Source organism: Cyprinodon tularosa, unplaced genomic scaffold, assembly GCF_016077235.1.
Source record: "Cyprinodon tularosa strain WSP-4 unplaced genomic scaffold, ASM1607723v1 ctg432, whole genome shotgun sequence".
Classification (NCBI taxonomy): Eukaryota; Metazoa; Chordata; class Actinopteri; order Cyprinodontiformes; family Cyprinodontidae; genus Cyprinodon; species Cyprinodon tularosa.
Genome location: NW_024039155.1, coordinates 470927 through 483838, shown reverse-complemented (window position 1 = coordinate 483838; position 12912 = coordinate 470927). Strand labels below are relative to the sequence as shown.

The 12912-nt window shown below is 36.5% G+C and overlaps 2 protein-coding genes across 2 annotated transcripts in view; one reads left to right on the top strand and one right to left on the bottom strand.

The window, feature by feature from the left end:
- Positions 1–12912, bottom strand: part of cmss1 (cms1 ribosomal small subunit homolog) — a 36928-nt gene that overhangs the window by 23253 nt on the left and 763 nt on the right. The window lies entirely within an intron of this gene.
- Positions 5504–11379, top strand: LOC119792834 (filamin A-interacting protein 1-like). Its single transcript, XM_038299656.1, has 2 exons — positions 5504–5679; positions 8091–11379. The coding sequence occupies exon 2, from the start codon at positions 8391–8393 to the stop codon at positions 10566–10568; it is 2178 nt and encodes a 725-aa protein (XP_038155584.1). The 5' UTR covers positions 5504–5679; positions 8091–8390; the 3' UTR covers positions 10569–11379.

The window sequence follows — 12912 nt, the reverse complement described above, 5'->3', positions numbered from 1 at the left end:
ATCAAATATGGCCTACTTGGAGTGCAAAACCTGGCTTACCGATTGTACCATTGCATGCTTTCTTTCAGGCTCTTTATATTAGGTGACGACTCTTTAATGTAGCAAAAAATGTTGCAGGAAGCATTAAGATGCTCCTTAAGTTATCAGATGTTACAGCCAAATTGTTTCACTACCAAAAATGCAACTTGTTTAATTAAATAAAAGCATTTCAGGTGGAAATAACAGTTCTGCTTTCTTTTAGCTGGATTAACAACTTGCCATATGAGGTTTGAAATAAATCTGGTCAAAAGGACATCAACAACCATATAATAAATGTATTTTACTTATCAATTATATATGGAGGACCAGCTCTACCATATTAAAAAATGAATAGAAATAAATAAATGCTCAATAAATAAATATGCATACAATTAATTTCCCCCAAAATACGATAAACAAATAAATGTAGGTAGAAATTAAATTATACAGTGAGACATAATTGTATACAAATGTTTTAATCAGCTTCTTTATTGATTTGCCTTTGCAATAATTACCCTATTTATTTATTGTCCATTATATTTTTCAACTTTATTACTTATTTTTAAGTAATTAAGGCAATAAATAGCATTAAAGAACTAAATAGGGTAAAAAAAATACAAAGGAAAATTAAAACAGACAAAAATATAACATGCACATTAATAAATAAGGTAATTATTACAAAGGTGAATAAATAAAGAAGCTAGTAAGAGATATATACATTTATGTCTCACTGTATACTTGAATTTCTAACTACATTTATTTATTAGTTGTATTTTTGGGGGCAATTAATTTTATGCTTACTATTTATTGAGCATTTATTTATTTATTTTTAGATATGGTAGAGCTGGTCCTCCATAATTAGATGATGATCGATAAATAAAAAGTAATAAAAAAAATAGATAGTGTGATATTAAAATAAGTCGTGTCCAATAGTTCCCTGCATTCACTCCCTTAATTATCATAGTCTGTTAAGAGATACTAAACTGGTCAAAATCAAGAAATATGGATCAGAAAAACAATCTTTGCAAACAAAGTGTAATATAGTCTTCAAAAAGTGTAACACTGAACTACAACTGTGGTTTAGCATTTTTTTCCAAATTAAAACAACATGCTATCAGTTAGGGCTGCAACCAACAATAATTTTGTTAATATATTGATTATTTCTTTTCGAATAATAATCGGATAGCAAAATTTCCTTAAAGAAGATTTTTTACTGAATTTAAAGGAGAGGAAACAGATTTTTCAACTTGAGGAGGTTTGGATAGAGCACACTGATAGATTAAGAGTAGGGCTGCAACTAACAATTATTTAGCAAATCATTTAATCTGTCGATTATCTATGGGGCTGAAGAGGTTTTTTGCTGCATACCTCATGTGGCATTTCTATGAAACATCAACAGTTGTTGATGTTTCATAGAAATGGAGAATCATAAAGAAAAAAATGTATATTGCATCAGTTATCTCAGATTACCCTTTTTTTTCAGGCTTTTGATAACTTTATACGTTTGGTAATAAAGAACAGGGGATTCAGATGTGAGCTCTTCTACTTGCATCCAGGAACTGAGGTTTAAGACTTACCGGTAGTCAGATGATTAAAGCGTGCAAAAAATGAGGAGGATTTCACTCTTACATTCCTAAACAAGAGATATCCTAACATTTCACCATCTTCAAGAACTTCTCTTTGTAGCTAAAGTTTAAACATCAAGCCAAAGGCAAAAGTTTATCAGTTTAACTCACAGTAATGTGGCCAAGTGGTCAGAACTTCTTTCAAGTAAACTCCATTAACCAAGTTTCTGAATGTTTGATAAGCATCCAGCTCAAATTTAAGACCTCAATTTATGTTGATTTTACAGAATTCAGCCTGAGCATAACAAATACAGTCAAAACCAACCAAAAGTGATGATCTATGAAAAAGCAGAAAAAGAGAATTATGTGCACGCATTAAAAGTAGCACTCCAGCTGTGAACGGACAAAATGCAGTCGAGGTAGCCAACAAGCCGCACGGCTGCCTTGAATCAATTAAAAGATTAAAGGGGAGATACCAAGTCTCTTACATCAGTTTGTTACATAACTAATACATTAAACATCAATGCAGAGGCAGAAGCTTCAGAAATTAAAAACAAACAAACCCTAATGTTAAATGATGAGGAAATGGTTACCAGTAACAATGACAATAGAGGTTTTAAATTGTTGCGGTTACAAAACCGCTCAAATATGACAATTTAATGTTTTAAAAAAACCTCCTAGAATGACCATAACTTTCCCTGCCTTTATAGTGTAGACAAAAATGGCACTGAGCCCTCATCTACCAACAGTACCTGTCAGGTAATTGTAAGTTTTCCCCTCATAATGATAAATATGGCTGCATTATTAAATGATTGCAGTACACAGAAAAGAGATAAAGCATTGGAAGTCAAAGTAAATGAGCGTCTGCCCTCAATCTATTAAATGTTCATGGTTTAAAAGGCTAGCTACCTAAGCTGATTGGCCAATTCCTAAAGCTGCTTATATGTCTACTCCCAATATTACTCTGTTATAAGAACAACAAAAAGGAATATTGTTCTGTTCAATAAATGTTTAAAAGTAGGGGTGTCCAGATCTGTCCAATATTAGCCAAAAAACTAATAATTATATCAGCCTGCATCTAAAATCTCAGTGTCATACTAATAGAAATACACTACTTCTGTTTAAAGTTTCTGTAACTCATTGATTAACATTGCATGGGTCAGTTACTCTCATACTTATTGTTGTGGACTGTTGTTCTCTGTTTTAACAGTATCACTTGATCAAACCTTTATTGGTTTAATACATTACATTATAATACATTATATGTATTGGTTGACTGTTAGGTCAACCAATACATATAATACAAAATAAGGCGTTAAAGCATGTATGATTGGTGCTAATATTTCATCGGGTCAACATCTTTATGGGTCTGAAAGCTGCAATATTGGTATTGCATCAGAAATGAAAAAAGTTCTATTAAAGAGTCTACAAATTAAATCTGAATATTTATTCGAGAAAAAATGTAAATATAAAGAAATTATCAGTACTGTGGGTTTCTTAATTTTGGTTGATATGATTTAATTTATATCTTCATATCAATAAAAGCCTCAAAAAGCCAAGAATGCCTAAATCAACCTGCAAAAACTTATGAGAAATATGTTGCTGTGTTCAGTCCTCCAAAATAATATTTTAGAAATATTCGCTTTAAAAAACAAAACTGTAAACACAGACTGTAAAGTATAATGAATATTGGAAAAGTTATATCACTGTATTAAAAAAATTGTATTTTGATTTAGATCCATATAAGACTAATGCCCACTTCTTAATAGTCCTGACTATAACTTTATATTTTCCGTTTGATAAACGGACTGACACCTTAGTAGTTAAGCGCCGTCAAGCGAATTCATATTTAAACAAGTCCAATCTAGCAAACAATTGATGTGTTATATTCAATATAGATTTTGTAGATGCCCAGAAGCAACCGGCATCCAGCTCAAATTCATGTAAGGTGAAAAAAGTAAAAAAAAAAAAAAAAAAAAACTTGTGACGTACAAGCTGCGAGAACGAGCAGAAGAGGGATGCAGATCTGTGCTTTGGCCACAGGTGGCAGTGTCATTAGAAAACCTCAGACAGAAGCTCTGTCATGACTTACATACACTTATACATAAAACTTTCACATTTAAAAAAGCGCCCCAATTAAAGAGCATGACTTTCAAGCCAAAGATGCAAGTAGCAGCAATCATTTCTGGAGTGCTTCCAAAATTTATAAAAACTTCCAAAACAATGCAGAAGCTAAAGAGATTGGGGTACACTTTTACATTTATAATAATATTAATTAAAAAAATCAGCTCTGAAATGGAGAAAAATAAAGATATCCCAGAAAAGAAAAGAAAAAGTGTAATTATTAATAAATGGAATTATGAGATCAAATTACACAGGCATCTATTTAAAACAAATATAATACCAAAAAACTAAAAGGCCGGAAATTTTTGAAGCTTTGTAACCACTACCTGAATCTTTGGTGTACCTTTACAACGATACCAAAAATGTGCCGAGTAAAGTTCATGAAGAAAAAGAAAATAAGGATAAAACTTAAATGAATAATGCTAAAATGTATGTGTTTTGTAAATTGTAAATTGCAACATACAGTGAGGAAAGTTCTCCCACTTACAAATCATAGAGGGGTCTGACATTTTCCATAAGAAGCATGTCAAGGTTCTGGCATGGCCTACCCAGTCTAGAGATCTAAACCCAATAGGGAATCTTTGGAGGGAGCTCAAACTCTCTGTTTCTCAGAGACAGCCCAGAAACCTGGCTGATCTAGAGAAGATCTGTGTGGAGGGGTGGGCCAAAATCCCTGCTGGAGTGAGTGCAAACCTGGTGTAAAATTACAGGAAATGTTTGACACCTATGTCACTGTAAACAAAGGCTAGTGTACTAAATATTAAAACTGATTTTCACAGCTGTTAAAGTAAGTATCTGAGGCAGCAGTATGCAAATAATAATAAAACAAACATTGTGATTCTTTTTCTTTCAAAGTGGACATGCACTAAGATGAAAATGTAGGATTCTCGATACTTTTTCAATGCAAGTCGGGGAGAAACACAGACCTCGGCATGTCCAAAACAAACCATAGTCCTCAGAGAAACCTGAATCAGATATGTGCCTTTAGACAGAAACATAATCAGGCTTTTAATTAAATATTTCTCCAGTTGCTTCCTGGATTCTTCTCTAACAAGCAGGAGCATTGGAAGTCAGTCGTCATTTCTGGGATTCTTGCTGGGAAATAAAGGGCTGTAAAACTATGGGAGTATCATCATTCCTCTTTGCTCCTCAGAAAACCCAAATTTGACTGATGCCACAAGAAATAAAAAGAATCTTTCAACCAACAAAAACATCTATCTTGACAAAAGAGGGCCTTAAAAAGTAAAAAAAACTCTGTGCCACAAAGAGAAAATTTCAAGACTTAAAAGCAGAGGCAAACATGAGACGAGAAAATAGATGACAAACAATGAGCTGAAGAAAAGTTTGAGAAAGTAAAGAGAACAAAGGAAACATATGGATGTAATTGAGGGTCTATGAAGTGCTGATGTCATCTTCCAGTCAGGTTATCAGGCCAGAGGCTAAAACTGCTCACCAACCCAGAGAACATGCTTTTCAACTCCCGAAATATGAGAGAACAGCAGAAACACACAACGTGTTACAGCCCACATGCTTGTACATGAGCCAGTCGGGGTTCAGGCTTAACGCAGCATGCTTTAGGTGTTTGCTTTATCTAATCTGTAAACAGAAGGCCCCATCCTCTTAAATGTTAACTGCGGTTAAAGATTTTCTTTGCATGTGCATACACACAAGCCCATTCTGTCCTTCCCATTAGCCTCTTTGGCATGGCTGTACGATGACCTCATCTGTGTTGGGCTGTAGTCCAGAGAAAACACACATGCCCACACACACACACAGAGCACTAGAGCCTGGGCAGTCCCATATAAGGATATGCTGATGATGTAATGGGCGCCACAGACTTGCTGCGAGTGAGAGTCAGTTTGCAGAGAACGTCTCATAATGTTTGGTTTTCCGGATGGAATGTCCACATCATCAGGAAAACGGCATATTCCCAGGACTTTTAAGAAGGAAAAAGGACGACTTCTATGTGCAGGTATGAAACAAGTCGAACGAAAGTTATTGAAAGCTGCTAACTTTGATTATAATTTCAAGAAAGGCTGAGATATGCTGCTGACAAGTATTAGCTAAAGAGTGTTTTACAAAGTTCAAAGAGTTTATCTAACAGGACCCACATTTTGTAGTGAAACTTAAGCTTTCCCTAAACAACATTTATATGTAATTAGGGAATTTAAATGTTATAATCTGAGCTAATTTAAAATCCTGTGAACTTTTTGTGAAGTTCCAGCTCGCTTTGCATTGAGCTACTTAAAACATTGTTGCCTTACTTTTTTGACCAGCCCTGCAATTTATTTAGCAGACTTTTGTAAGCTTAGAAAAATAAGTGGCATGTTTTTAAAGTACAAAGCTGAATTGCAGTTTTTCAATATACATTAAAACCCCAAATGTGCACACTTACATTCTTCATTAACAAAATCAGGCAAACATATAAAACTACATATCAGCGCTTTGCTGAGCTTTGGAAAGCTACCGGTCCGAGCTCAGGTACAAGGCTTAAATGCGGGTTAAAAGATCACAACGGTCTTCCTTCTCTAAATTGTTTTGTGTGCATTTATTTTTTCAAACTTTCTGGTTGGACTCCAAATTCAATTCTAGTTTGCATCCAGGGAAATGTGGAGGACTGACATCTATTGACGAAAAGTAGCCAGTTTGTAATTACTTCAAGGACGATGGGGAATTCCTGCCTCTCCGTGCTGCAAGTTTGGTAGCGTTAGAGATGCACAGAGGGAGGGAGGCTGGCTGCAGTGCTGTGCGCACTTCAGAGTAGAACAACTTCTTAATTAACTAACGCTCCCTACTAAGGGACCATCTGCCATGTAAGCCAAAAGATCCTACAGATTACATGCTCACTGGAGAGAAATACCCCAAAGTAAATGAACATGCTGAGGTAACTGCTTGGTCTGTGTGCAGTGGGACAAAAAAAAAAAAACAGAAAATAAAAATCAGGCTTCTGCAGATTTTTTAACCATTAGCAAACTTTCACAGAGTAATGGGACATTTTAGGCCATCGGGCTACTTATAAGCACACTGCACCAGGAAGAGTGTAATTCTATGAAGACAAATTAGCACCATATAGTTATTATCTTATCATCATGGTAATGATTAAAGCTTTCAGAAAGATCATCTATTAACTAGATGAAAGGTTATTAATTAAGTAAAGATTTGGTTTTGATTTGGCTCTCTGGCTTAAAGGGGAACGTCGTTTTTTTTTTTTTTTTTTACATTGGACCCTCGATTTTACGTTATTACATCATGTTCTACTCACCCATATTAGTTTTGTGTCATCTGGAGCTGTTCCGAAGATATTTGGTTTTTTAATCCAAGTAACGTCTCTCTATGGCAATGAGTTGAAGGCACAAACTAAACTGTTCATAATTTATCATTCATGGTACGCCAGCATTCATAACATGTAGGCGAATCACTGTCCCCCAGACATCCGCGGTTATAATTTTTATATTTTTAAAAAAGAAATCAAGAAGTCAAATCCAGGCCTTACAGATACAATGAAATATGAATTCATTGTTTTACACTACAAAAGAACAACAGTATTAGACCGTGGAAGGTAATGAACTCAACAGTTATTCCAAATTATAAATGTTAAGATACATTAGATTAGGGCTGGGCGCTAAACTGAATATTTACCGTTACCGTCATTCACTACGATAACCGGCGAAAAATTTCCCATGTATGTAAAATAACTGTACTTAATTCTGCTGTTTTCAGCTGTAAACAAAATTACATCAATTAATTCTGTGGAGCAGAACGAGAGCAGAGATGAAGCTGAGCGCACAGAGAAAAAGTCGAGATTGCGTTGTCAGATTTAAGCGCACGGCAGACCGGTTTTAAACAAGGGTGCGCGAGTTTAAACGATGCACATTGTTCTCACTGCTCACTCAGTTGGGTGGCACTAAAATTACGCCATAGATGTTCAGCAAAAGCACAGGAAATGCAAAGCTTGTCTGAAAACTGTTTGGAACACCCAAAGTAACACATCAAACCTCCACCACCTCCAGCACAACCACGCCGTTGAGTGTAAAAACGAGCGAAAGGCTCCATTACCTTTGCGCAAAAATGTTTGTTAGAAAGTTAACATTTTTCTCCTGTTCAATTAGACATTATTGAATGTTTAAACCTGAATGAGTAAAAGACTTTAATATTTAATTAAAAGTAATATAGTAGAGGAGCTGGAGCATTTATTGTGCACTTATCGTTATTGAGGTAAAACTTCCCAATTTATCATGATATTGATTTGAGGTCACATAGCCCAGCTCTACATTAGATTCAAACTTCAAGGTTTTTATACCGTTATCATCTGATACCAGTATATGCCTTGCCTACGTACTGGTAATTGGAATGTCTGAAATATGTGTAATTTTCTCTCTACAGACTCAAGATTTTGTTAACAGAAGAGAAAAGATACCACAACTTCAAGAGGGAGAAAATGAAAGAGAAATATCAACTCTACAAGACGAGTTAACCTAGCTGAAGGTTTTTTATTCTTGCTGCTTGCTGCAGAGAAATATTAAACTGCAGTGGTGGACAAAATATCAAGTGTTCCACAACCCCCACCGTTCATACTGAGAGGTGGCTCATCAATGATCAACTTAGTGTAAAAGGTACCGCTTACATTTCTGAACTTTCAGGCTGACAATTTCAATACAGCAAAAGAAAACCAACAAAAATAGCATGACGGCCCCGAGCTTGTTGACTGAAGTGGAGGTCCTGAGGAGGAGGGTGTTGGAAATGGAGGGGAAGGACGAAGAGCTGATACGAATATCGGACCAGTGTCAAGACCTTGACCGCAGACTGGCAAATGAGACCAGGAACTGCCGGGGTTTGAAGTTTGAGGTGGATAAGCTCAACGGTAGACTCTGTGAAATGGAGAGGATGGAGGGGGCTTTGGGTAAAAACAAACAGGATTGTAGTATCCTGAAGAGCAGCTTGGAGAAAGAGAGAGAGTTCAGCAAGGTGATGTCTGGGGAGCTTGACGCTCTAAGAATTAGGGTGAGAGAGCTAGAGGCTGTTGAGGGTCGACTAGAAACAAGTGAAATGATTGTCAGACAAGACCTGGGCAAACTCCGAGCCTTGACTGCGGCTCTGGTGGAGGACAGAAAGACTATGGCAGAGAAGCTCCGACAGGCAGAGGAAAAGATGAGTAAGAAAGAGTGCAAGAGAAATGAGCAGGGTAATTTGGCAATGATGACAGAGAGGCTGCGAGAGGAAAAGCAGCTGGCACTAAGATCTAAGGCAGATTTAGAAGAGAAGATTAAGAACATAATGAAGGAAAAGGATGAGCTCCAAGACAGACTGAAAACAGAGGAGGATAAGAACAGGGAGTTACAGAGTAAAATAACCACAATGAAGAAAAAATTAAACCTATTTGAGAACAGGAAAGAAAAAGAAGAGAAATACACAAGCAACAGCGCTCATTTATGCCAAACTGAGGACAATAAAGTTAAAGAGCTGACTAAGGAGCTTGATGAGCTGAAGAAGAGACTCCAGAACAAAGAGGTCTTAGAGGCAGAACTATTGAAAGTAGATGGAGATATTGAGGCTCTTGAAAGGAGGCTTCATGATGAAAGGAGGAGGTCACAAGCCTTAGCGACAGAGCTAGAGGAGGCAAAGAAGGAACTTGCCAGCTACAAGCATGGAGAAAAGGAGGAGGTCAACAAGGAGCATCTCCTTCTTTGCCATCTTCAAAAAGAACAGGTCAAATCCAGACTCCTAACAAGAGAAGTAGACACCCTGAAGGAGAAACTCCAGAAGCTGATGGGGACAGAGGAGTCAATCTGCAAGGTCCAGATGGATCAATCAACACTGCAGGAAAAACTGACCCAGCAGGAAGCCAAGAACAAAGAGTTGGCCCAGCAGATGGAGAAACTGACAAGTGAGCTCAGCAGTTATAGACAAATCAGGAACTGGACATCTGTTGCCAATAAACACTTCCCAGACCTCCATCAGACCACCAAAGAAGTGCAAACTGAACCTGAAGAAAACCTTGTTTCCAACTGCAACATGCATAGTAAGAGACTGAATGAAGGAAACTCTGCCAAGAACCACAATACTGAGGTCACAAATAGAGAAAGCACTGTTGCCAGCTTCGACACAGCAAACAGCAACACCAGCAGCTGCTCAGAAGAGGATATGCACCAAACTGTTAACGGAGAGGTGATGATGCTGACACACACACCAGGACAGCCCCTTCAGATTAAAGTCACACCGCATCATATGATTAGCACAGCCACGCTCGAGATTACCAGCCCTTCTGGAGATACTAGTACTGCCAGCACCCCAACAAGTGCAGCATCCTCAAAGCAGAGAATCACCATCATCCAGAGCTCAAGTTCCCCCGTTGTTAATCCTAAGAGCCCCACTTCTAGTCCCGACCGCACCCTCTCCCCAGTCAATGGATCTCCGATCTCCCGGGTGTTAAGTCCAAAATCATCCCGCTCTGTTACACCCGACAACAATTCACCCATTCAGATTGTTACGGTCAGAACATGTTCTCCTGAGCCAAGAGAAGTTGCAAATCCGGCTATTTTCTGCAAGACACCCGAGAGGTCGAACAGTTGGCAGCGTCAAATGTCCAACAGCAGTGATGCAAGTCCAAGTATCATCACAACAGAGGACAGCAAGATCCACATCCATCTTGGAAGCCCCTACATCCCGCCTCTGAATGGTATGGCCCAAAGCATTCCACCGCCTGTTGGGCCATACTACCTTCGGCATGAGCAAAGGACTCAAGTGATCACCAACGGATGTCACGTGAAAGGTGTTGGAAAGATCACCAGCAGCATCACAATATCCCCTGCTAATGCCCATGCATCACACTCAAACATCACTTTTAGTGGTCTTTGTGATTAGGAACAAAAATGAATTTACTGCACAAACTTTTTATTCACATATAACCATTGTAGTAACCCAGATGTGCCTTTCGTTAAACTTATTTACTTCTATGTAGACCCTTTAAAAATATTATAAAAAATTAAACTGGTACACCTGACAGTATATCAATATGTAATGAAATGGTTGTTAACTTTGTTAATTATTTTCTTGAATTAATTCACTTTTGAGCACTTTTCAGAGATTTTCTAGCCTTTTTCTTTAATGCAGAGTAAAGTCAGTCAAGTTAGAGATAAAAAAGCAAGAGAATTAAAAAAAAAACTATTTTTTAATGTGTAAGAAAATAAAAATGTGAATGAAAAATGTTTAATAGTTTGGTTTAGTAGGATTAATCATGGGCCGGTTACTGGAATCAGCATTTTGAAAGGTTTAGTAAAACCACAAACATTCTTTTTTTTTTTTTTTTTATGTTCCCAAAATGTAAAGCTTATTCAATGAAAATTCAGAAAAAGCTCCAGAGGAACCACACTCTTCTGGTTAACCTGTTGCTGAGCATTACAGGTTAACCAGCTGAATAAGAAAAGCTTTGTTTTTACCCTCTTCTTTTTATTCGTTATGCTTTTTTACAGCTACATAACACTTTTCCACTTGAAATGGACAAATATAACCGGGACTTTACTGAAACGGTATCTGGTAGAAATGATTTGCACAGATACCAGTTTTGCTTTGTGCTTTTGTTTGTCTGTGATTTGATATGATGAACAATTTATTGACATTTAAACAACTGCTGCCTACCCATTTAAAATAAAAGCAATACGATGGTGTTATACATTTTTGCATTCAAATGTTTCTAAATATGAGAAAAATTCTGGTATTTTCACTCAAGGTTGCTACAGCTTGCGTATTTCAAATATTGGCAAAGAGTCAAAAATACTAAGGGAATTAAGAATACCATCTATGATGACTATAAAGAGAAACTTTACTAACAGGTTATTTTGAAGTATTTGTTTGAGTTTCTTAACTACATTTTAAAAGAATTATACCAAGAAATGAACGTGTATAATGTCTTTACATCCTCTAAATAACGCATAAAAATACAACACATTTATGTACAATGATGGGGATATCCCAATTGCAGCTTAACTTTATGGTCCCACAACTGTGATGTTAAACTTGATCGGGAACTATTAAAACTAATTTTAACAATCAAAACCTCAATACATAGTGATGAAAGAGAGCAGATATACAGAACTTGATCTCAAACTTTAACCTAAAATACCGGTAAGTAAAAACAACACGGAACAAAAAAGATTCATCAGGTCAGGAGATTTGTTTCTATTTAACCTCATATTAGCACTGAAATGCAAGCTAAAATTAGTCATGGCTTTAAAGCAAAGTAACAAGCACACCTGTTAAAACAAGTGAATAGGGATTATAGTTTAACCCAAAGGAGAACCAAGTAAAAGGCCTGATTCTTGAAGTGTGTACTAAAAAGGTTAGATTAATTAGATTTGTTTAAAAAGTAGTCACAAATTGTGTTCTCTAAATTAAAACGCTGACATCAAAAAAGGGAACAGCATCTGGAGAGAATTTGCTGATTAAATCTAGAGGAATATACCCACCCTGATGTCATCAGTTAGCACGCTTGGCGTAAAGCATTTGTAGGCCACTTAGGTGAAGCTCTTCTTATAATCTCTGTTATCAGAGTGAACATTCACATCAGTGATAACCATACAGGGAATTACAAATCTTTTCTTATTCATGAGTCTTCGAGTCAATTATATTCCCTTGCAAACAGACTTCAGTTCCCCTTTTCTGCCTGATCAATTTGCTGGCAGACCTGCAGCATTGTTGCTTCAAAGAGGACTTTAAAAGTAAATTTTGGGAAGAAACAATGAGAGTCAAGGTAAAGGGTTTCAGAAAGCTTGTTTCTATGATATCTTCCTTCAACCTTGTGTTATTATGGGCCTTGATTTTGGACTGCACCAGACCCAGGAGGGGAAAGATCCCTTAGATAAAGTAAAAAAGAATATTGATTCCCTTACATAAAAAACATAAAAAAAGAAAAGTTAATGTATAATTTAGCTCATTCTAACTGCATATTCAATTCATTATCATGTATTGATGAATTAAGACAGATCATATAAAAATACAGTGAATAATGCATAGCAATGTGTTATTGTGTCTCAGAGACACCTGAAACTGATTTCTGGTTTTCTTCTAATCTGATCAAATATTAACAGAGAACAGATGCAATAGAACATGGTAATGCCAAAAAGAATTGTCAATTTTTATAAAGGAAACATAGTAAAGACAAATCTGTTTTATATGGAATTTAAAGCATATATCATCTTGGAGCAAGTGT

Excerpts from the sequence above, each read along its gene's own strand:
- LOC119792834 (XM_038299656.1), top strand. The coding sequence starts at position 8,391 with ATGACGGCCCCGAGCTTGTTGACTGAAGTGGAGGTCCTGAGGAGGAGG.